This window comes from Sarcophilus harrisii, chromosome 1, assembly GCF_902635505.1.
Source record: "Sarcophilus harrisii chromosome 1, mSarHar1.11, whole genome shotgun sequence".
NCBI lineage: Eukaryota > Metazoa > Chordata > Mammalia > Dasyuromorphia > Dasyuridae > Sarcophilus > Sarcophilus harrisii.
This window is the reverse complement of record NC_045426.1, coordinates 646,553,560-646,574,331: the sequence shown is the minus strand read 5'-3', so window position 1 is coordinate 646,574,331 and position 20,772 is coordinate 646,553,560. Positions and strand designations below refer to the sequence as shown.

General features: G+C 41.1%; 1 protein-coding gene across 3 annotated transcripts in view; it reads left to right on the top strand.

The window, feature by feature from the left end:
• Positions 1-5,002, top strand: part of OLFM2 (olfactomedin 2) — a 54,888-nt gene extending 49,886 nt beyond the window's left edge. For all 3 annotated transcript variants that reach the window (XM_031947487.1, XM_031947489.1, XM_031947488.1), the window contains exons 4-6: positions 104-323; positions 597-703; positions 3,892-5,002. In XM_031947487.1, the coding sequence (XP_031803347.1) occupies positions 104-323; positions 597-703; positions 3,892-4,569 (1,005 nt within the window). In that variant the 3' untranslated portion in view covers positions 4,570-5,002. The remainder of the gene's footprint in view (positions 1-103; positions 324-596; positions 704-3,891) is intronic.
• The last annotated feature ends 15,770 nt before the right edge of the window (positions 5,003-20,772 follow it).

Here is a 20,772-nt window from a genome sequence, read left to right as displayed (position 1 = left end):
TGTGTGTCAGCGCTGAGTGGTGGAAATATAAAAGGAGCGAAAGGTCTGGGTTATGGGGAGAGGTTGGATGGCATGGGGTTAGGTGACAGGACCCACTCAACAGGAGCTGAAAGACAGAATGACTGAGCTGCTACCGCTGAGCTCTGTCCTGGAGCAGTACAAGGCAGACACAAGGACAATTGTGCGCCTGAGGGAGGAGGTGAGGAACCTATCAGCAAGCTTAGCCGCCATCCAGGAGGAGATGGGCGCCTTTGACTACGAGGAGCTGCAGCAACGCGTGCTGGTGCTTGAGGCCCGGCTCCACGCCTGTGCACAGAAGCTGGGTATGTCTGGACCCCAAATGGGGCCCCTGCTCCTCCACTGGTTCCACGCTGCAGGAGCCGGGTGTGCTGTACTGACCCCCAGCCTCTGACCCTGTACCTCACCTCCAATTCCATACTGCAGAAGTTAGTGTACCCCAATGTGGTCCAGTCCCCTTCCTCTAGCCCCCAACTGTAGGTCCATTCTGATCTAAAGAACATCAGCCCTTCTTCCCAAATATGCCTCCGATGGAATCTCCCAGTCCCTTCATTCCTCACACCTTCTCCTTCCCCTAGGCTGTGGCAAGCTCACCGGAGTCAGTAACCCCATCACCATCCGGGCTATGGGCTCCCGTTTTGGATCCTGGATGACAGACACCATGGCCCCAAGTGCAGACAGTCGTGTAAGTGCCATTCCCTGACCCAGTCGGCCTTAGAAAGCCCCTGATATTCTATGGAGACACAGCCCAGCAGTGCAGAATCCCAGATCTGAGTGGCAAATGTGTCCTTAATTCTCTGGTCTAAGAAAGAGGGGGAATAAATGGTCTCCCTCTTCAGGGGGGGTGTCCTTATTTGATTTGAAGGGGAAGATATAATCCACCTATCATCTCCTACCCCTTTTAGTTTTCTCTTATAATTGACTTCAGGTACCCCTGAGGCAGTCCTCAGAACCATTTGGTCTCTCTTCAATCTCCTGTGTAGCAGTTCTCTCCAGCACTATCAGTCACCTCTTAATCACCAAACCTCATGGGGTTTTCTTAGCAAACTCCTCCTTCTTGACCTCCTTGCAGAGTGTGACACTGCTGGCCGCCCCCTTCTGCCTGGTAATCTCTATTCCTCTAATCACACTTTCTATATCTCTCAGTTATCTTCCTATTTCTCTGCTTCCCTCTCCATCTTCTCGTCTTCACTGCATCTCTTCAATATAGGCTGGACCCTTTCCCCTTCTCCCTAAGTGATCTCACTCACTCACATAGCCATTTATTGGCTATGATTTGGGGCAAGTTAGTCATTTAGCCTGGCAGGTCCTCAGTTTTCTCTACTGAAAAACAAAAAGATTGGATTTTATTTCTCAACCTGTGGTCCATTTTTTTTTAATTAGTATTTCAATATAGTTGGTAATCCTTTATTTGATATATTTAAAAACACTGTTCTCAAAAGGGGTTCATTGGCTCCACCAGACTGACTATCATGACACCAAAAATAGTTAAGGACTCCTGAATTCACTAGATTCTGGATTGTGCCAGCTCTAAATCTATGGTTCATGACATTTTTAAAATTAGTATTTTAATATAGTTGGTGCAGTAATTCTTTTTGTTTATTTTATGTATTTAAAAACTGTTCTCAAAAGGGGTTCATTGGCTCCACCAGATTGGCTACCATGACATCAGAAAAATGTTTGGAACTCCTGGATTCACTGGACTCTGGACTGTGCCAGCTCTAAATCTATAATGCTATGGTACCCATTGCCTTGGCTTTAGTGATCACCTCCATTCTGATGGCTTTCAAGCTGTAGCTCTATCTCTAACTTCTCCTAAGGACTAGTCCAATTTTTCCAGCTGTCTGCTGGATATCTCCATATTGATATTCCTCTCATCCTTCAAATTCAATACATCTAAAATTAAACTCCTTTCTCCCTAACTTCACATTCTCTATTAATGATGTGGCCATACATAGTCACCTAGGTTTGAAGTCATGAAATCACCTATGAATTTTGCAGCTTTCTCACTCTTTAGGGCTCCCTCCACCCCCAACTCCCTATTCAATCTGTCACCAAATTCTATTGATTCAATGTTGTTCAGGGAAAATAGTCCCATGATGCTCTGGGGTCAAAGGATATGGATTCCAGTTCTGCCTCTAATGTTTACTGTTTGTAAGGCTTTGGACAAGTCCAACCTCCCTGGTCTTAAATTTCTTCATCTATAAAACTAGGTTCAATAACCTCTGAGATCCCTTCTAACTCTAATGCTTTTTTCCATTGCAGCTTTCTCATCTATCTGCTTCTTGCCACTCCTGCTGATCCAGCTGTAGTTTAAAGTCTTTATCTCTTCTTGTTGAGGCTATTCCTTCCTGTGTCCAGTTTTTCCTCAGTCTCCTTTCCCTTTTCACCCACCACATGCAGCTTGAGTAATCTTTCTAACACACAGCTATGGATGTCATTACTCTGCTCAAAAATCTTTGATACCTCCCAGTTATTTACCAAATAAAATAAAATTCCTGAACCTAGCATTCAAAGTTTTCCAGAATCTGGCTGCAGCCTATGCTTCCATCTTCATTTCACTCTGCTCCCCTGTAGTCTGTGATGCATCAGAACTAGACTACCTTCTGTCTTCCATTCTTGCCCCCTCCTCTCCCATCTCTCTGCATTTGCTAACAGCATCCCTTATTCCTGGAATGGACTCTTCCACCCACATCCACGCTCATACCATTTATCTCTGCTGAAAGAAATTCAGTCACACAGGCCGTCTCCTCTAAAAAGTCTTCCTGGCTATTCCCTCCCCTCAGCTGCAAGTGATCCCACTCTCTTCCTCATCTTCCCCTACTTTTAGTTTATCTATCTCTGTTGATGGCACCAACATGCTGCAATCCTCTGAGTCATCTTTGATTCCTTCCTTACCTTCATCCCTCCTATTCGACCAAGTGCTCAGATTCCCATCTTCTCTCTCTTGGCCTGTATTTCTCCTTTTCCCCCAGTTTTTCACATTCCCTTTGTATCATAGTTATCTATGTACTTGTCTAAAGGGTCACCTCCCCACCATTAGATTTTAAGCTTCTGGAGAGGAGAATCTGAGTCAAGTCTATCCTAACATTCCCAGGGCTAAATAGCAGATTTTATTCACACCAAAACTTTAAAATTGTTTGTTGAATGGACCCCTTTCCATAGCTTTAAAGTTTCCAAGGATTGGGATGATGATAAAAGATAGCATTTCCCCACTGACCAAAAGGATCACTCTTGCTTTTACCTGCAAAAAAGAAACAAATGGTCAGAAAGCCATGGAGTCAGGTGGTTTATAATAAGGAAAGACTTCCTTAAAGATATGAGGTATATGCTGCAATGAGGATGAGCCAGGCCAAGTCATGGTTAGTTGAAAATAGGGGTAATGAGAATGTTAAGAGGAAGAGAGGGGGCAGCTAGATGGCTCAATAGAGAGAGCACCAGCCCTGGAGTCAGGAGGACCTGAGTTCAAATCTGGCCTCAGACACTTAACACTTCCTGGCTGTGAGACTCTGGGCAACTCACTTAATCCCAAATACCTGGGGGGGGGGGGGGAGAAGGAAGAGAAATTGAAGTTCTTGGAATGACCCTTGTAGTAACTACTGCTTCTCCAGAGCCTGATTGAGTCACTTGAGTCTAAGTAACCACTGGACTTGTGGGTGGGTAGTGCTTGATGGTTACCAGTGGCCTCTCTAGTGGTGACCAATGGCCCCATCCAAATGACTATTCCCCTCAGGTAAACCCTGGTCATCGATGTCCATCCCCAGTGATTAGTGTCTGGGTGACAGGAATTGCTGGTTTACCTTGGGGGCTACTATGATTTGGGAAGGGGAAGGAGCAGTGGATACCCCAGCTGACTGGTGGCTGCCCCTCCAGGTGTGGTACATGGATGGCTACTACAAGGGACGGAGAGTACTTGAATTCCGCACTTTGGGTGACTTTGTGAAGGGGCAGAACTTCATTCAGCATCTGCTGCCTCAACCATGGGCGGGCACCGGCCATGTGGTCTACAATGGCTCCCTCTTCTACAACAAGTACCAGAGCAATGTGGTGGTGAAATACCATTTCCGGTCACGCTCCGTGCTAGTCCAGCGCAGCCTGCCTGGGGCCGGCTACAACAACACCTTCCCCTACTCCTGGGGCGGCTTCTCGGACATGGACCTCATGGTGGACGAGAGTGGCCTGTGGGCTGTCTATACCACCAACCAGAACGCGGGCAACATCGTGGTGAGCCGGCTGGACCCTCATACCCTCGAAGTCATGCGGTCGTGGGACACGGGCTACCCCAAGCGCAGCGCCGGAGAGGCCTTCATGATCTGTGGCGTGCTCTACGTGACCAATTCGCATCTGGCCGGGGCCAAGGTCTACTTCGCCTACTTCACCAACACATCGAGCTACGAGTACACGGACGTACCCTTCCACAACCAGTATTCCCACATCTCCATGCTGGACTATAACCCTCGTGAACGTGCCCTCTACACCTGGAACAATGGCCACCAAGTGCTCTATAATGTCACTCTCTTCCATGTCATCAGCACAGCTGGAGGCCCCTAGGACCCCATCTAGGGGGGGTGCTTCTGGGGAGAGGGGAGCCTCTCTCTGTTGCTGTCTTCCTATTTCAACCTGTCTTTTTTTCTCTCAATCTGTCTATCTCTATGTCTCTATTTCAATCTCTCTTTTGGTCTGCCTGTTTCTATTTCAATCTCTTTCTATATGTCTGTGTCTGTCCCTGTCTCTCTATAGCTCTGTCTGTTTCTTTCTTGGTAATTCTGGGTGCCTCTCTTGCTCTCTCTATATCTATGCAAGGATCTATGGATTTAGATATAGATTAGAGCCTCTGTCTCTCTCTGTCTCTGTCTCCATCTCCCCACCAGCCCCTGTCTCATCCTGCCTAGGGCATCTACCTAGGGATTGACTGCATGAATCTACTTCTTTTTTATTTATTGCTTTTCTTTCTGGCTCAATAAACAGGAACTTTGACATTTTCTGTGTTTGAAGCTATTTGTGTACACGTGAGGGGATCTGCCTTAATTTCTTATAGAAGAATGAAGTTCAGGGCCTGCTTTGGGAAGGTCACTTTGCTCTCCATTCCCTCCCATGATTGGGGTGAGGGTAGGGATGGAGGTAATAATGACACAAGGCTAGGCCAGGCAGGACTGGGGGAAAATGGATGGGTAACATCTTTACACGGAGCTAGGGTAGACCCAACCCGGAACTCAGTGCTGTAAGACTTACTCATTATCATTCATTTAATGGAAGGAAAGGAAAGAACCTCCCCATATCCCTAACTAAACATGGCAAATCCATCTCATGTCTCCTATGTGACATTACCTGCAAATGAAGGAAGCCAAATCTGGAAACTGTATGCCCACAGGTCAGTCCTAAGCTAAAGGGAAAATGAGATCAACTGAAACATTCCTGAAGAATGTTCACACAGACCATGAAACCTTTCTGCCCATGCTGCCCCACTGACCTTCACTAGCCCTCTGACCACAGGTCTTCTCATTTTCTCATTGTCCCCTAGAAGTCAATAGTATGAATTTTCTGGGGGAAAAGCATAGGACAGAGGCAATTATATATTTGGAGAGAAATAGATACTGCCCTCCCCATTACAAAGAGAAAAGAGAAATGAAAGTGTGTGTGTGGGAATGCAAACTCCACAGAGAAGTCAGGATGGCTTCAAGACACCATTTCCATGTCCCTTTGTGAGATTTCACAGATGAAATGGAAGAAGAAAGGGGGAATTGAAGTTAGCAAAGGAAACTGGGGAAAGACCTTGAATAATCTCACTGAGAAGTCTGGACTTTATCCTATGTGCAGTGATAAACCAGGGAAAATTCTGGAACAGAGAGAAGAGAAGGGGATGACTGAAAAAGATCTTGTGAGATAAAATCAACAAGATCCAAAAACTGTTTGAATATGTGAGGAGATGATAGGCAGGAGTCGAGGATTTTGGTATCACTAGCAAAAAAAGGTCAGGTCATGAGGAATATGAGAACACTGAATGAAAAGTTATTTAAAACTTTCTTCCATTGGAGATCAAAGGAGGGAAAGAAGGAGGGAGAAGGCAGAAAAGAAAGGGAGGAAGGAAGAGAGGGAAGGGAGGAAGGAATGAGGAAGGAGGGAAGGAAGGGAGGGAGGAAAGAAAAGAAGGAGAAAGGAAGGGAGGGAAGGAAGGAAAGGAGGGAGGGAGGAATTTATTAAGGACTGCCAGGCAGCTGCAAAATCTCTGCCCTCAAGGAGTTTCCCTTAATTTACTTTCTATTACATATAACAATTACATGAGAATGGTATCTAGGAAAGAGAATATCTGAAGATTCAGCAATTGTGAGGTAAATTCACTCATAGGGCAGTCAATTGGCACAGCCTTTCCAGAAACAATGTTAATTTGGTAATATTAATATGATTATTGAGCCCTAAGCAAGAAGTAGAAAGAAAGTATTGTTTGTCCTTTGTTTTTTAAGAGGACCAATGACAGCACAATTGGATAATGTTTTAACTTGACTAGGAATTGGATTTAAATGAGGCAGAGCTGCACAAAGTTGTCAGCCTCACTTTCTCTTCCTGTGCCATTGCAGTCCAGTGGCAAGACAAAAGTTAAGATGATTGATGATGGTCAGAGATGCAGTACATGACCTTGGCAGCTTCAGTGTCTGATCAAGCTATAAGCATTCCACAGCACTGGTTTCAGTCACCTTCGTGGCCATTGGAACAAAATGTTCTCATCTGTCCATTCCACTGTGGAAGTCTTCATAAACTCGAGGCAGACACTATCCTAACTCACTGAAGGGTTTGAGCCTCTTGGTTACCTTCAATCTGGTTGAGCCCAGCTGCCAAGATTTACCAGGTGTGGGTGCTTCACATGCTATTAGAGCTTTTTGAAGCCGCAGGTGAGAGTTAGGTGAATCAGCTAGATGACAAAAGTGGATAAGCAGTCTCTCACACTAGAGGTGCTAATCCTTCTGAACACCTCACACATCACAAGGGAGAAAGTGGATGCCCAGTGTCATGACAGATGACAATATGTCCAAAGTACACTGATATTTCTTAACCAGCTCTTTTACTGCTAACTAGACTATGAAGACAATTTGACAAATATGAAAACCAAATGGGATTTCTTTGTGACATTGCACTACATTTCAGGGGAGTCTGCTTTTCTAAGTGACTTTTCCCTGTATAGCTGTATTTATTCCCTTATACTAATTTTTTCTCAAGGGAGATTCTCAAGAGTGGGTTGCACTAGAGCTCTCAAAGCACAACATATATTAAAGTTTGTCAGCTTAGAGGTTTGTGTCAAGGGTCATGGGATCTTGATATTCAAGCCCAATTTGGACCTCCTTTGACTTGTCACTCCAACTTTTAAGGCCTCCAAGCAGACTAGAATTCAGAGCCTCAAGATTTGGCTTCCCTGTTTCCCAGATAATCCCTACCTCCAGATTCCTTATCCCTATACCCAACCCCACTTCATGGTAATTCTGTGAATTACCAGAGATAACAACATCATAGAGAGGCTCAGTTTGAGAACTGAATTCATTGGATTTTTCAGAGAAGGGAATCCCAGGCTCTTCCAGTTCTAATTAATGTCTCTGATGATGAATTTTCTTTCTGCTACAAGATCTCCATGAACACTGAGGTAGCAGTCATATTTTGAAATGGAACATATGAATAATAAATTTTCCTTCCCAAGAAGCTCATTTAAAACTTAGAATTTTTTAAATTTTTAAAAGTTTTTTAAATTAAAAAAGTAAAGTAACAAGCTGCCTTAGTGGAAACTGGAAAAATCTCTTATGTTGTAAGAGGATATGTCTTCCCAACTCCTCTCAACATGCAAGTACTTCTGTATCAGGTCCAAAAACATCCCTGGAGCTATATATCTGCTCTGAGAAGATTTCAATTGTTTCCAACTCTTGTTATTTTTATTTTTAGTAACAGCAACACTTTAATGATGAATTTTTAAAAATATTTATTAAGCACTTAGAGTTAGTAAGTACAATTAGATTGTGAGTTTCTTAGTTAAGGACTGTCTTTTGCTTTACTTTGTATACCCAACACTTAACACAGTGCCTGACACATAGAAGATCTAATAGATGTTTATTGATTGACTATCATACCGTGTGCCAAAAAGTGTGCTAAGTATTGGAGATATAAATATTGAATTAAAGGCAATCTCTTTGCTCAAGGAATTTACATTCTAATAAAGAGAAACAACACATATAGAGGAACAAACTGGATGTACAGAAGACTTTTTATACTAAACATGTACAAAACAAAATTCATTACTTCTCCTGCCAAACCCTCCTCCCCTCCTGTTTTCCCTATTACAACCTTCTAGTTCCTTAGATTCTCAACCTAGGAATCATCCTCAGTTCTTTATTCTCCCTCACCTCCCATATCTAAGGTGTTGCCAAAGCCTGTCGATTTCACCTCTGCAACATCTCTCCTATATATCTATCTCTCCCCTTTCCTCTGACACCTTGATGTAGGCCCCCATGACCTCATGCCTGCCCCCCTTCCTGTAGCAGTAGCAATATCAATTTACTTATGATTCCAAAACTGAGAATTAAAAAGGAAGGTGGGACGAGAATTCCTGGATAGCCAGGAATCTGGTGAGAAGATGAATGAGAAATAAAGTGAAGCATATTTAAGGTCCTCTAGACTTTAGCTCTATGACATATTACTCAATCAAGGTAGCCAGGGCTTTAGGGTGGTAATACCTGAGATGAAAGGGTTAAAGTTTAGATAAAACAATGATACTTCTTCCAAAAATATAGATCAGTGCCCGTCTTGGGTAACTTACCCATATTCTGCCATAAAAACAACACAGGGACATTGGTGGTGGTCTCCTAAAGCAGAGATCTTTTTAAAAATTCAATAGTATTTTATTTTTCCAATTACATGTAAATCTAATCTTTAATATTCATTTTTGTATGATTTTGAGTTCCAATTTTTTCTCTCTCTCCCTCCCCAAGATAGCAAGCAATCTGATATAGGTTATACATGTACAATCATTTTAAACATATTTCTCTATTTTCATATTGTGCAGGAAAAATCAGAATAAAGGAAAAAAGACATGAGAAAGAAAAAAAGGTGAAAATAGTATGCTCCTGTCTGTATTCAATCTCCATAATTCTTTCTCTAGATGTGGATGGCATTTCCCATCCCAAGTCTACTAAAGTTTCTTGGATCTACTGAATTGTTGCTGAGAAGAGCTAAGATTATCTTAAATGATCATCAGACAACCTTGCTGGTATTGTGTACAATGTTCTAATTCTGCTCACTTCACTCAGCATTAGTTCATATAAGTCTTCCAGACTTATATGAAATCAGCCTGCTCATAATTTCTTGTAGAATAATAATATCATAATACTATACTATGACTTATTCAGCCATTCCCTATCATCCACTCAATTTCCAGGTCCTTGACACTACAAAAAGAACTGCTACAAACATTTTTGCACACGTGAGTAATTTCTTTTATAATCTCTTTGGGATACAGAACTAGTAGAGACACTGCTGGATCAAAGGGCATGTACACTTTGATAGCCCTTTGGGCATAATTCGCAAATATAAAGCAGTTCCTTAACCTTTTTTTTTTTTTAATATCATGTAACTCCTTGGCACTCTGGTAAAGTCTATGTACTTATTTGTTGTTGTTGTTCAGTTGTTTTAGTCACATCCCTTTCTTCATGACCCCATGCCAATTTTCTTGGCAAAGACACATTTGCCATTTCCTTCTCCAGTTCATTTTACATATGAGGAAAATAAGGCAAGCAGGGCTAAGTGATTCACCCAGGGTCACACAGCTACTAAGTGTCTTAAACTGGATTTAACTCAGGAAAATGAATCTTCCTGACTCCAGGCCTGGTCCTCTATCCATTGAAATTGTAGACATTTCAAAGAAAGAAGTGATATTGAACTATAGTTATCAAAATATATATTAAAATGCACAGATCCTCTGCTGTGGTTTCTGACATTGTATAAATATCATGGAGAACACCTCCTAACCAATTTTTTTTCTCCCTTTCCTTCCTCTATAATAGCATACACATATAAAAACACTTAATGTTTCACAAAGTAGTTCCCTTGAAACACTATTAGACTAAATCTAATAAATAAAATATATAAAGAGAAGATTCTTTACCTCAACTGCTACTTAGCCTTAATCACTGAATAGGTACAGCCTCAGTCAAACTGAGAGACCTGTTAAAGAACTTAACTTAAAAAGGCCAAGGTCTTCCATTTCATTCAGGACTACCTCTAGTCATCTTGATCTGTATCTTACTACTGGACTCAGATGGGTCTGGAAGGAAAAGTGAGGCAAGTGTCCTTATACAGCTCTCCCTCACTTTAATCCAATTTATTTGTATGTCGTGGCATCATCTCCCTGATGTCATGGGTCTCTTTAAGAATGCAGGAAAACCAACAATTAGACTATTGAGTATTCATGTAATTCTGGGGCAGCTAGGGGGCACAGTAGATAGAGCTTCAGTCCTGGACCAATGACGCTTACTAGCTGTGAGACTGTGGGAAAGTCATTTAACTGTTTACTTCAGTTTCCTTATCTGTAAAATGGAGAAGAAAAAGACAAACTACTCTAGTGTTTAACTAGAAACTCAAAGGGGATCCAACAACAACAACATCACTATGGGAAATCTCCAAAATTAAGTTTTGGGGTGTCAAAGATGAGTTGGACCCCAGTTCTTGAACAAGTATACAATGTGGCACGTGCAAATTCATCTCACAGATGAATGTAGAAAATGCAAAAGACTCACAGGAGAATTAATTATAATGATAATAACTAGCATTTTATAGTGCTTTAAAATTTGCAAAATGCTTTACAAATATGATTCCATTTTATCTTCATAAGAACCCTGCGAGATAGATACTATTGTTATCCTCCTTTTGTAAATGAGGAAACTAAGGCAAGCATAGGTTAAATAATCACCCAGGGTTACATAGCTGGTGAATGTCTGAAGCTAAATATGAGTTCCAGTTTTCCTGACTCCATAAATAGATACAGAAAGATATCAAGCACTCATATAGCCCATCATCTCCCCAGCTGGACATAATACTAGTGGCTGCTATTATTGCAAGCAGTCCTTTAACATTCCACTGAAGCTTCCTTTCCCACAAGATTCTGTGTGTGTTCAACAAGATTTTGCAAGAGTGAATGCTGAAAACTATCTTTGCATCTATGCTTTGAAAATAACAAGCTATTATTTAAAAAAAGGATTCCAGTCCCTTCTCTTTCTTTTCCTCCAAAAGATTCATGATCTATCATATACTTTAAACTTTCCACAGAAGGCAAACAAACTTTGGAATTTCTCAACAAGCAAACCTCTTCCCATCAAAACAACAGAGTGAAAGCAAATTCAGTTGTTTTCCCTATCCTCTTCATGACTTTGATTCCTTAGTTTCAGAAGCTTCATTAGTAGCTGTCTTCCTTCTACAAACAGTGTGTTATTGGGGCAGCTAAATGGGGCTGTTGATAGAACACCCACCCCAAAGTCAGGAGGACCCAAATTCAAATGTGAATTCAGACACTTGACACTTACAGACACGTGATCCTAGGCAAGTCACTTAACCCCAATTGCTAGGTTGGAAAATAGTAGGGAGAGAAGAAGCAGCATGCTGTGAGGAAATCTGCATACACAAGGACAAAGCCCGAACATTCAGCCCTGGGAGCTCTGGAACTTGGGAATTCTTGAACTTGAAATTAGCAGTGAGTTATTCCCCAAAGATAAGTCTCCTTTTTCTGGCTAAAAGAGCATACATTTGATCCTGTCACATGCTTCTGCAGAATTTTTCTTTAGTGTCTCCTCTGCTAACATATCTTGAGGCAGAAAAGTCCACTCTCTCTTAGGATAACTCCTCCCAGTTCCATGCAAGTACATACAACATTGCCTTGTACTTCTATGGAAACTCTAGGCAAGCCCTAATTGCTGTCATCTTTTGGGTTGTCAAAGTCCATTGTCAGATCTCTAGTTTCTGGCCTGTTGCCTGAAAGTTATGGGTAAACATATGTCACTTCCATGTGCTACCGCCTCAAGGCAACCATTCCCTGTTTCTAGCTTTTGGAAGAACAGTTGGGTGATACCATATTTTAGAGTGTCAGATCTAAAATCAGAAATTCTAATATTCTCAGTTCAAATCTCCTCAGATATTTAGTAGTTGTATGACTAGGAATGGGAGGAAAAACACAGAGAGAGACTGATAAAGAGACTGACAGAGAGACAAGGATACTTTTATAAGATCATGGAGAAGGGCAGGAGTCTAGTCTAAGCTCCTATCATCAGGAGTTCTCACTGTCATGTCAGCAAGACATCAATGAGCATGTCTGCATTGTCCTTGAGAACATGCTTCTCAGAGACATCCAGACAAACCTATGCCTTGTAATATGATCTTCAGACTAATCTGAGATCTAAACCCATTATTAAATACCTTAGTAATATTATCCCCATTTCGTGTGTATATGCACACACATGAATCTGTCATTTCTTCATTATAGGAAGTCCCTTTAGAAGAGTTCCATTCCCATGAGGAAAAATCACTCTATCAATGTTGATTGGCAAATAATTTGTAATTTGTAGTCTTAGAAAAGTGCCTGTGGTTTTAGGGAGAATATGACTTTTCTCAGATCATACAGGCAATATGTGTGAGAAGTCTTCCTGACTCAAAAGTCAGCTTTCTAAGCACTATACCCCCTTGCCTCTCATATTCATTTTACAGATAAGAAAACTGAGACTTTGATGAAAGATCAAGTGGTTACTCAGATAATGTCTAAGAAAGGAATGGAATCCAGTTTCCTTTGAACCTAACCTAGCCCTTTCCCTACCATTCATCATTGCTTCTTTAGGTCATTAAAAAAAAAGACCAATGATGGATCAGGCCATCCTCAGCAACGAGATCAACCAAATCATTTCTAATGGAGCAGTAATGAACTGAACTAGCTATACCCAGAAAAAGAACTCTGGGAGAGGACTAAAAACCATTACATTGAATTCCCAATCCCTATAGTTATGCACACCTGAATTTTTGATTTCCTTCACAAGCTAATTGTACAATAATTCAGAGTCTGATTCTTTTTGTACAGCAAAATAATGTTTTGGTCATGTATACTTATTGTGTATCTAAGTTATATTTTAATATATTTTAACATCTACTGGTCATCCTGACATTTAGGGGAGGGGGTGGGGGGGTAAGAGGTGAAAAATTGGAACAAGAGGTTTGGCAATTGTTAATGCTGTAAAGTTACCTATGTATATATCCTGTAAATAAAAGGCTATTAAATTAAAAAAAAAAAAAAAAAAAAAGACCAAAACATAAAAACTGAAGCATATCCAGTTACGGTGATGAAGATGTTAAGCTAGATGACATAGGAAGGACAGGACATAGGAAGGTTAGTTAAAGGGACAAGAAACATTTAGTCTGGCAAAGAGGGGCACTTAAAGGGTGTGCTGACCCCTAGGTGGCACAATGGGTCTGAAATCAGGAAGACTCATCTTTCTGAATTTAAATCCAGCCTCAGACACTTAATACTAACTCTGTGATCCTGAGCAGATCCTTGCCTCAGTTTTCTCATCTGTAAAATGAGCTGGAGAAGGAAATAGCAAACCACTCCAGCATATCTGCCAAGAAAATCCCAAATGGAGTCACAAAGAGTTGGACACAACCAAAATGACTCAATGAGTATGACAATAATAACAAAGGATCTGGAGGCTATCTTCACCTCATTACCTTTCTCCATTGCCTTTAGGATAAACTACAATCTATTCTGTGACATTTAAAGGTCTTCACAACCTTGCTTCAGTCTATCTTTTCTGGTTGACTGTGTATTATTCCCTTTTGCAAACTTTATGCTGCAGCTTAACTGGAAAACTCAAATTTCCCTCTACAAGACATTCCATATCTTTTGCATATGCAGTCACTCATGCCAGGAATTGTCTCCCTTGTCCCCTTTACTCCTTGGAATCCTTTGTTCCCTTCAGGGCTCTCAGTTCGAATGCCACCTCCTACATAAAGGCTTTTCTGATTCCTTTCTTGGTAGTGCCTTGACAAATCACTGGTATGTGTTCTCTTTAAATTCTGTATCTACTTATTTGTATATGTGATATATATATATAGAATGTAAGTGCCTAGAGGGCAGGGACAGTCTCCCTTTGTACCTGTATTCCCTGTGTCTCCTAAAGCCTTGGAACAAATTAACTTAATTAATGCTTATTGATTAATTAAATAATTAATTGGTGGGTCTGAAAAGCTATAATGGGTCATATTTCTATAGGGCTTTAAGGTTTATAAATCTCTCTCTTCGAAACCCCATGACAGCAGCAAGGGCATGAGGGGCTACTTAAAAGAAGAGACCACTTCTAGCTCTGTCTCTTCTTTTTTCAATTTTCTTATGGTAAAGTGGTACATACTGTCACAGGACTTCCCTTGAGAAGGGTGCATTGTGCTTTTTTCTTCCCACTCTGCTACCATGTGAAGGATGATCAACCAGGAAGTTTGTACATGGATCTTTTGTGCTGTTTCCTGTTCTTAGTAGGTGTCTGAATATCAGCTCTGAGGCAGACATGTGGAGGCTTAGAGGTAACTGAAGGTTTTGAAAGTTCTGGAATCCTGGGTCTAGTCAGTGGAACTTGCTGGTAGCAAGGGAAGATTTTCAATTGAAGAAGCCTAATCATCAACAAAGAGAATCAACAAGAGGCTAAATCACATTACCGTTAGATACCTTTGAGGTTTTGTTTGGACAGTACAGAGCTGAGGTGAAATGTAAAGTACTCAATCAGCAACCCCACAAACAGCTTTATGTTTTGATTTTAAGAAAAAATCTTCTGAGAGGTTGTAATAAGTTACCAGTAAATCCTGTTTTGAAATGTTCTATCAATGTGTTTGTGAATCATATTCCTTTTTAAAAGGTAAACAAATAATTACCCCCTATCTGACTTGCATTAGATCGTGCATTTTAGCTCCATCCTTTGAGGATCCCCTAGACTTAAGTAAAATCTTAAGTCTTAAGATTTCATCTCTGGGACACCAAGGTTGAGGTTTAATGCATCAAAGAGTATGAGAAAGGGGATCCTAGTTTCCCTCCCATTAGATGCTAGACTCCTCCAGGACAGAACCCAATAGGACTATGTGCAGGGGTCAGAGCTGAGAAAGAGAGCATTGGTATAGTATCCTAACCTCTATGGGCTCAGTAGCAGTTTCTTAATTAGTAAGTATTAGATGAAGACATTTTCTATTTGAGCTCTCAAAGTGGAATGGACTTCCTTTGGAAATAATGAGGTCCCCATCACAGTAAAATTTCAGGAATAGAGGTCTTCAGGGAGGGGAACTCCCAAGCTGTATATCCCAGGTTCATCCCCTCCCCACTTCAGACTCTATTATATAAATGGAAAAACTGGATGGCCACTTTTCCAGGCAGGGCTGTTGTAGATGGAATTTGTCATCTTGGCATATAGATTGGACTTCAATTCTACGTGCTTGGAATTCTATTATTTAGTTACATGGCTGTGTCAGAGAAATATACTTAATCATACTCATACATATAAAGAGGAAAAGGACAGAAATAGGCATGTATATAACACCTACTATCTGTCAGGTACTGTGCTAAGTACTTTACAAATACTCATTTGATCCTCACAACAACCCTAGCAGATTGGAGCTATTATTATCCCCAGTTTACAACTGAGGAAATAAGCAGACTGGCTGGCTTTAATAACATACAACTAGAGAGTTATATAGCCGAGTCTCACTTCCTACCCCTGCCCCAGAGATACCTAGGCCAACAATCACTTTATTGCTGTTATTATTCAGTCATGTCTGACTCTCTGTGAACCATAGCATGCTAGTACCATCCATAGGATTTTTTTGGCAAACATACTGAAGTGGTTTACCATTTCCTTCTTCAGGAGATTAAGGTCAACAGAGATTAAGTGACTTGCCCAGGATCACATGGCCAGTGTCTGAGGCCAGATTTGAATGCAGGTTTTTCTGATCCCGGTGCTTATAGTTCCTATTCTAACCAAAGACTGTGAGAATAGGAGAGTGAGACTTAGTCAATTTCCTGTGGATTTCCATTTCATCAAAACTCCCATGAATCCTTAAGTCTGATGAGGAACTGCAGGGAATAGTACTCCATGAGCACAGACTACACTGTTCAATCCGTGAAAATCACAGCCTCACCTCCACACAGAATGGTTATGTCTGCCACAGAAAATCCATTTGGTAAATAATGGAGGGGCTTGCCCCTTCTGCAAAACTGCTCCCCTCCCCTAGCTACCCTTCACAGGATGAAGTGGGGAAAGCCTCTTTGGGGGATAAACATTGAAGAATGACTAGGTAGAAGCTTAGTAACTGAAAGAGGATTTGTTTAGGGAGGAGAAGGCTGGGATTTATGTTCTCAATTTGGGGGGGGAAGGGGGAACATATTAAATAATGAATCATATGGGCACTAATTGGCCTACTGGGGCCTATTTATCCAAACCAAATCTTTTTTTTTCCTTTATTGATGCTTCAGCTGCCAGCACAGAGAGACACAGAGACAAAAACAGAGACACAGTCACAGTTGTGCAGCATTCGTTCTCTCAACATTCTGGAAAGCAACAGAGCTCTGAGGGGGAAAAGACAGAGATTCTAGGAAAGGGGGTTCTTTTTCCAGTTCCCTCCTAATTATCTTTCCACTCTGGGTAGTGGGGAAGGGAAATCAAGTGCCCCAGGGCCTGGGTCCTAGCTTTCCATATTCAGGACTAGTCCCTATGGGGCTGGGCATTTCTCATCCCTACTTCCAGGAATCCCATGCCCTTCTCTCCCAGAAAATAACAATAATATCTTCCATTCCGTAGGATTTTAAAATTTGAAAGTCTGTTCTTCATGGAACCCCAGTCCCAAAGTCCAGAGAGTCCAATACCAAGGGGCTTTAGGACTAGAGTTTCACTTAAAGCCATCCGATGAGAAGTAGGCTGAGCAAATATTATTGTCTCTATCTTACAGATAAGGAAATTGTAGCCAGAAGGTCAACAAATTGATTGTTGTTACATACCTAGTAGTAGTTTAGTCTGAAGACCCTAGTTAGAGCCCCTGTTCTAGATTCTCTTAATTTCAGTATATGGGGAAAAGCAGTGCTGGGAGGTGAGGGACCTGAACAGGTGGATACATTGTTTCCTAACCAAGCAGAAACAGAGATTCTTTTTTCTTCCCATCCCCGGAGAGAAAGCAATGTATCCATTACAAGAGAGAACATCAATGTATCACTCCTACCCACCCCCGCACCCTTCCTCCCACCATCGGAGGGGAAATTCATTAAAACCCACAGAGGCCCCAGAGTCATTTCTAGAGAAAGCATCATGCAGGAATTACTCAGAGGTTTTGTTTGAGGGGAGAATATCTGTCTGGAGCCAGAGCAGAGGTGGGGAGTAATGAAAACAAACCAGGTTTATTAAAGGGTGATGGGGAGTGGGGAGTAGGGCGGGCAGATCTGTGCCAAGCCAGAGGGAATCTCAGGTCTCAGTACTATATTATTCTTGAAACGAGGCACAGACACTTGGACAGATCTGAACCCTCCTATAATATATACTGCAGGAGGAGAAGCATTACTGTTCTCTCCAAGTAGGAGCCATTACCCTTGACTTAGTTATTCAGGCCACAGATTCCCCTCTTCCATAAGCATATTAGAGTCTATAATTCTACTATCCCATCCTCCCCCTCCTCCTGTCACTGGGAATTTCACCAAATAAAGGGCAAGTAGTGTCCCCCATGAACCTTAAAGGTGATAGTGGAGGTGAAAAGTAGACCTTGCTTTTGGGTGGACTGGGAAAGGAAGTGGTGTAATGCCAGAGAAACTGAGGCAAGAGAGAGATTAGAGAGCTTTTTAATATTTTATTAATTGGAGAGTATAATTGACTGGACAGGACTCTCGTCTCAAATTATCCAGTCAGATAAAGATATACTGGGACCACGGAATCCATGTTGGTCCCAAGGCTGGAGGAGACTTGTCATACAGCCTCCAACAATGAATGGGCGTATCTTAAGCTCTTAAATACCTTTTAGAAACAAAGAACAAAGAAGCGCAGGAAAACTTCTGTCAGGTTGGGGGGAGACCATAAATCCTAAAAGCCCAGAGACAGGATGTCTGAATACCCAGAGATAAAGATGTCAGTGAGGTATCTTGGAATATTTTAGAGGGATATTGTAAATTCTTGAGGACAGGGAAGGGTCAGGAGGTCTGCTCTCTTGTTTATCTTGCTAACAATTTATAACCTTAGAGTAAATGGTTCCCAATCTTAATGGACCAGAAGGGGTTTTTACAGTTTTAAGGAACTGAGACAAAGGAAACTAGTGCAGGGAAACCAAGTCAGAACAGTTAAAGAGAACTGTGGCATAACAATGGGAAAGTGTTCATCGTTGCTGAGATAGAGACAAAGGCTAAAGTTTTGTCCAGGAGGAGCTCCCAATCTGGGGGGAGAAAAAAGATCACAACTGGGACTTGATCCTATGGAGTTCACTGTTTGGGACAGACAAAAGGAGAAGCAGTCCCAGGTCCTGGGCAGGAAAAAAAAAAGGAGCAAAACTGGCCTTTACCCTCAGGAATAGCTTGCCTAGAAGTTGTTGGGAAGAAAAAGACTGGAAAAACAGAGTGAATGTTGAGGAGAGTTGTGGATCTCACCCCATTAAGCAGCAAAAACTTGATGACTGGGGTCAGTGAAAATTCTAGGGACAGTAGGACAGTAAAGACTCTGAGGAGAAAGGACTGTACAAAGACTTCATGGGAATAGTGAAGGCCACAAAGGAGGAAGCAAAAATTTATTAAGCATTATTTCATGCCAAGAGCTTTACAGATATAGATATTATCTCATTTGATCTTCCTAATCACCCAGACCAAGTAGGGGCTATTATTACTCCCATCTTACAGTTGAGGAAACTCAAGACAGAAGTTCAGTGAACTGGTTATATATCTGAGGCTGTAGTTGAACCCAGATTTTCCTGACTTCAAGCCCAACTTTCTATGTACCATATCATCTACCTGTGGGAACAATGAAGGAAATAAATCAATCAGAGCAATGAAGAACTTAGGTCTGTATAACTGAACACCTGAGAACAAAGGTAACAGTGAAACCTAAGAGGAACTAATGAATTAAAATTCCATTTTATCAGTATTCATCGAGCATCTGATATATATACAAGGCAATATGCTAGGCAATGATGAAACAAAGACAAAGAAGTTTGCTTTCTAAGATGTAAATAAGGTGAGTGAAATACAACCTGTACAAAAACCTAGAGAAGGAGGATGGGATACCTAGCTTGGGGAATATAAAGTGGGCAGATTTGGTTAGAAGGACATAAAAGAGAATAAAATGAAAAGGATCTGGAAAAGTAGTCTCTATTATGAAGGGTTTAAATGTCAAAGTCTGATACTCCAAGAAGTGATAGGGAGTCGCTGAAAATTCTTAAGCAGAGGAATGACATGGCACAACCTGTGTTTTAAGAAGATTTGAGAGTGGGAAAGACCAAAAAGAGGGAAATCAATTAGGAGGCTGTTACAATGGTTCAGATAAGAGATAACAAGAGCCTGAATTATGGCAATGGATATGTCAATAGAGAGAAATAGATGGATGTGAAAAATATTGTGAAGGTAAAATTCATGAGATTTGGTAACTGACCAGATCTGAGGGCAGGACAAGGAAAGGTGAACCAAGGTAGTTCAATCTAAAGTTGTAAATCTGATTGGTGGAGAAAATATCACCCACAACGAAAAGAGGTAAATTTGGAGGAGTGAAAGTTGGAGGAGTGGGGATTATGAGATCCATTTTGAACATGATGAGAATACAACTAAGGTGAAAATGTTCAATAGGCATTTAGTGAGTGGGGACTGGAGCTCATAAGAGAAATGTTGCCTAGATATATAGATTTAAAGAGTCATTCATATAGAAATAATAATTAAATCTATGGGAGTAGATGAGATAACCAAGAGAGAGGGTTTAGAAAGAGAACACCTCAGAACAGCATCTTGGACAATGTTCACATTTAGGGCAAAGGAGAAAAAGGATGATGCTTTAAAGGAGACTGAAAGTAGCATTTAGACAGGTAGGAAAACAAGAAAGAGCAGTGTCAAAAAAAAAAAAAAAGAGGAAGGACAGAGTATCTAAAAGGAAGGGCATGGTCAATAATGGCAAAAGCTACAAAGAAGTAAAAAAAGATGAAGATATGGTAATTAAAAACTTGTTGGTAATATTTAAAAATAACAATTTCAGTTGTTCTCAGGCAATCACTACAGACAGCACTTTCTAGGAGTTTGGCTATAAGAGGACAAAGATAAAGGAAAAATATCTTGAGAAGACAGCTGTCATCTGAAGTTTTTTTGTTTTGTTTTGCTTTGTTTTTTCAAAGGAGGGAGGAGACATGGGCATATTTGGGCAGCAGGGAAAAATCCAGTAGAAGATTAAAGATGAAATATAAAAGTAGACAGAATATCACTGTGTATTAATTCAGCCAACCAGCATTTATTAAATGCTGTACCAGGCACTGTGCCAAATGCTAGGGATACAAAGAAAGGCAAAAAACAAAAACAAAACAAAACAAAAAAACAGTCCCTTGATCAAAGGATACAGACAGACAATTTTCAGATGAAGAAATTGAAATCATCTCATCATATGAAAAGGTGCTCTAAATCACTATTGAGCAGAGAAATGCAAATTAAAGCAACTCTGAGATATACATCTCTCAGACTGGCTAAGATGTTGAGGAAGGGATATGGAAAAA